General features: G+C 45.6%; 1 protein-coding gene across 1 annotated transcript in view; it reads right to left on the bottom strand.

Annotated features, from left to right (window-relative positions):
• The window catches only part of Tango6 (transport and golgi organization 6 homolog), a 171836-nt gene that overhangs the window by 44587 nt on the left and 123355 nt on the right, over positions 1–3894 (bottom strand). Inside the window, exon 16 of the mRNA XM_021169882.1 lies at positions 989–1140. Coding sequence (XP_021025541.1) covers positions 989–1140 — 152 coding nt within the window. The remainder of the gene's footprint in view (positions 1–988; positions 1141–3894) is intronic.

Here is a 3894-nt window from a genome sequence, read left to right as displayed (position 1 = left end):
ACACACACACACACACACACACACTGAGAAAATATAGATGAGTTGCAAGAAAGTGAGTTGAACTGAAAATTATCTTGAGGAAAATCATGAAATTAAAATAGGGACCATGAAAGGTAGAAAAGAAGGCCGTAGGTGTAGTGTTGGCTATTCCTGCCACTAAGTGCCTTCCCTGCTGTGGGCTCCAGAGCTTTGGAAACTTTGTAAACCCTCAGGGCAAGAGAGTGGCAAGGCCAAGCCTGAGGAGCTCCAGCAGCCATGCCCCTCTCCAGACCTCCCTAACTGTCATAATGGTATTTCTAGCCTAAGCAACTATCACAAAAGTCATCTCCAGTTCCTTAACAGGACCCTACCCAGATTATGCTAATTTATGGTGAAAAGTCTGAACAAAAGCCACCAATCCCTAAATATGAAAACCCACAGAAACCCAACAATTTTTGAGCATGAAAACCCACCAATCCTTGGACAGGAAACCCCACTAATCGCTGAGCTCCCCCAAGCTCAGGACTTGAAATCCCACCAATGCTCATGCTAGAAAGCTCTGCCCTAGAAAGCTCCACCCCCTAAGACAGCCTATATAAAGGCTGTGTCTGCTCAGGAGCAGAGGCAGCCATCCCTGGATGCCTCCTTCCACACTCTGGACCCTCCAATAAATCTTATGAGATGTACTGTCTCATGAGAAGCCAGGAAGCACTGACGGAGGAAGGAAGAACAGGCTGTGGCCCCGGCTCAGCAGGTGATTCCTCCTCTGGGAGCTGCAACACCTGCATGAAAACCTCCTCATGGAAAGCTTTGTTTAATATTTAAAAATAAATACAGCTTCAAAATGAACTAAGTTGAGGAGGGGGAGTCTAAATGGACAGCCCAGCGAGGTTAAATGACTGATCTGTCCAGTCAGAGGAAGACAGCAACAGGTGGGAAAGATCACAGATCTCCTGACTCAAGATCCACATTATCCCAGTCTCAGGGAAAACAACTCCGCATAGAGCACCTCATGAACCACGGGGCCCAGCAGGAAGTGCAGGCGCTGGCACAGCTCTCCCAGGTTGGCTAAGCTGCTGGCCCTGTGTGCAGCATCTGGATCTCTCACTCCCCGCAGGAAGGTGTGGATCAAAGGTTCCCGGTATTTTGAGACCATGTCCCCTGTAGGAAAAGAAACATAAAATCCTTTAACATTTCAACTCCGCACTGGTGAAACAGAGCCACTGCCATGGCATGCTGCATGTGGCCTGACACTCTGCAGTGGACATAGACAACCACTGAACGTTGTGCTCAGGGCTCATGATGGTGCATGTCTGTAATACAGCACTGTAATATAGAGGATAAAGAAATTCCTGTGCGCCGGACGTGGTGGCGCACGCCTTTAATCCCAGCACTCGGGAGGCAGAGGCAGTCGGATTTCTGAGTTCGAGGCCAACCTGGTCTACAAAGTGAGTTCCAGGACAGCCAGGGCTACACAGAGAAACCCTGTCTCGAAAAACCAAAAAAAAAAAAAAAAAAAAAAAAGAAGTTCCTGTGCTCAAAGTCAGCTTGAACTCCACAGCTGGCTTCAAGGCACCCTGGGCTACATGCCGAGATGCCTGGTAGATATGCTAATGTTCTTTAGATATAAAAATTAATAAAGCATCCTTTAAGAGACCTAAAGTTTAGATGGTGGGTGCAGACAGACAAGCGCTGACCACTGTGGTCTTACCACTCTCCATGCGGGTCTGGGTCTCAGTCTGCCCTGTTTATATCAATGTGGACTCAGTGTTGACTCTGCCACAGTCTGTTTTCAGCAGAGAAAACAGAACATACTCAGGGCTGGGGACAGAGCTCTGATGGGAAAGTACTTGCCTGGCATGCACATAGCTCTGGGTCGGATCCCTAGCACTGACAGAAACTCAATGTGGTTGAGAGCTGCAATCCCAGGACTCAGAAGAGGCAGTAAGGTCAAAAATTCAAAGTGATCCTCAATTAGATAGCAAGTCCAATGCCAACTGAAAATACAACTGAAGGAAAACGGACCATGTAGTACCATGGAGATGCTCTGATCAGCTACTCATTTATTTATCCATTTAGTTTAGAGAGGCTCTGATCAGTGATTGATTGATTGATTGATTGATTGATTGAAGCAGAGTTTCTCTGAGTTTCTCTGACTGTTCTGGAACTTACTGTGTAGAACAGGCTGAGCTCAAACTCAAGAGATCTGGCTGCTTCTGCCTCCTGAGTGCTGGGATTGCAGGCGTGCCTGCCACGCCCGGCTCTCATCAGTAATTTGGTTTCTTTTTTCCTAAGAACAGAGACAGCATTCTCTTCATGAGGATAAGCACTATGATTGTGTTTTATGGGAAGGGCATTTTGCCTGCATGGATAGCTGTGTACCACATGTATGCAGTACTCACAGAAGCCAGAAGAGGGCAATAAATCTCTTGGAACTGGGGTTACTGAAAGCTGTGAGACACCTTGTGGGTGCTGGGAATTGAACTCTAGTTCTCTGGAAGAGCAGCAGTGCTCTTAACCACTGGACCACCTCTCCAGCCCGCAGCCAGTATTATTGTGCCCAACCTAACCATGGTGTCCCTGGAGTGACCCTTTGCTGTCACTCATGACTCAGCTCACTTACTATATTGTTCATTGCTCATTTCATACTAAGGATATGAGACAACTGACAATAGCTAACATTGAAATCAGCCATTATGAATATAAATTTTTGAGACAGGCTTTCACACAGACCAGGCTGTCCTCAAACTCCCTAAATAGTTGAGAACGCCCTTGACCTGATCCTCCTGTCTCTTCCCTCCAAACGCTAGAATCACAGACATGTGCTCCCTATGGCACTCTGCTTATGTGGTGCTGGAGAGCAAGCCCAGGGCTGTGTGCGTGCCCAGAAACATTTCTACCAACTGATCGACATCTCCAGCCCCAAAATAAATATTTTACAACTCCACAGTGAGGACTGCAGACATCCCGCGCTAAGTATAGTTATTGTAAATGAATTCAAAATTTAGTTTAGTAATTCTCGGTAGCTAAGTCAAAAAGGGAAACATAGCTCTCATTATCCAATAAAAGAAAGAACAAAATTCACTGGAAGAGAAAAGCCAAAGGATGAATACTAAGGAGTCTCTCATCAACTCTATCAGCAACTTGTTTTTTGGAGGAGGGCTGGGTGCCACCGGCAGGGCTGATAATTGAACTAAGGTCTCACGCATGCCAAGCAAGCACTCTATTACTGAGCCCCATTCCCAACCCCACTTGAGTACCAACAATATCACAACGATGTCCTTAAATATAGCATGAAAGGTGCGTGCTGGAAAGGTGGCCCAGTGGCTAGAAGTTTGCACTGCTCTTGCAAAGGACCCCAGTTCAGACCCTAGGACCCCCCTCAGGAGGCCGACAGTTGCCAGTACCTCCACTTCCAGGGGCTCTAGCACCTTCGCTGGCTTCTGTGGATACCAGCACTAGTGTGCATAGACCAGCATAATTAAAAATAAAATTAAAATCTTAAAATTACAATAAGCCATAAATAAAATTTCCAGCAGAAACCAACCTATGAAGTAGAAGAGGAGGAGGAAGAGGAGGGAGAAGAGGAGAGATTATTGAAACTTCCTGCTCTGTAAACTGTAGAGTGCTTCTGTGCAGGTTTTGCATCTAACAGTACAAAATCCAAAAAAGCTAAACATGCCAAAATATAGGAAATGAATATTTGTATATTATTTTAAAAAGATTTTACTATTTTAAAATTATATGTATATGAGTGTCCATGTGCACGTATATGCACCATGGACTATAGAAGAGGGTGCTGAGTTCCTTGCAGCTGGAGCTACAGGTGGTTGTGAGCTGCCATGTGGGTGCTGGGAACTGAATTTGTATCCTCTGAAAGAACGACAGACACTCTTTTTTTTTTTTTTTTTTTTT

The sequence above is a fragment of the Mus caroli genome, chromosome 8 (genome assembly GCF_900094665.2).
Source record: "Mus caroli chromosome 8, CAROLI_EIJ_v1.1, whole genome shotgun sequence".
Lineage (NCBI taxonomy): Eukaryota > Metazoa > Chordata > Mammalia > Rodentia > Muridae > Mus > Mus caroli.
This window is presented reverse-complemented; position numbering and strand designations above follow the sequence as displayed.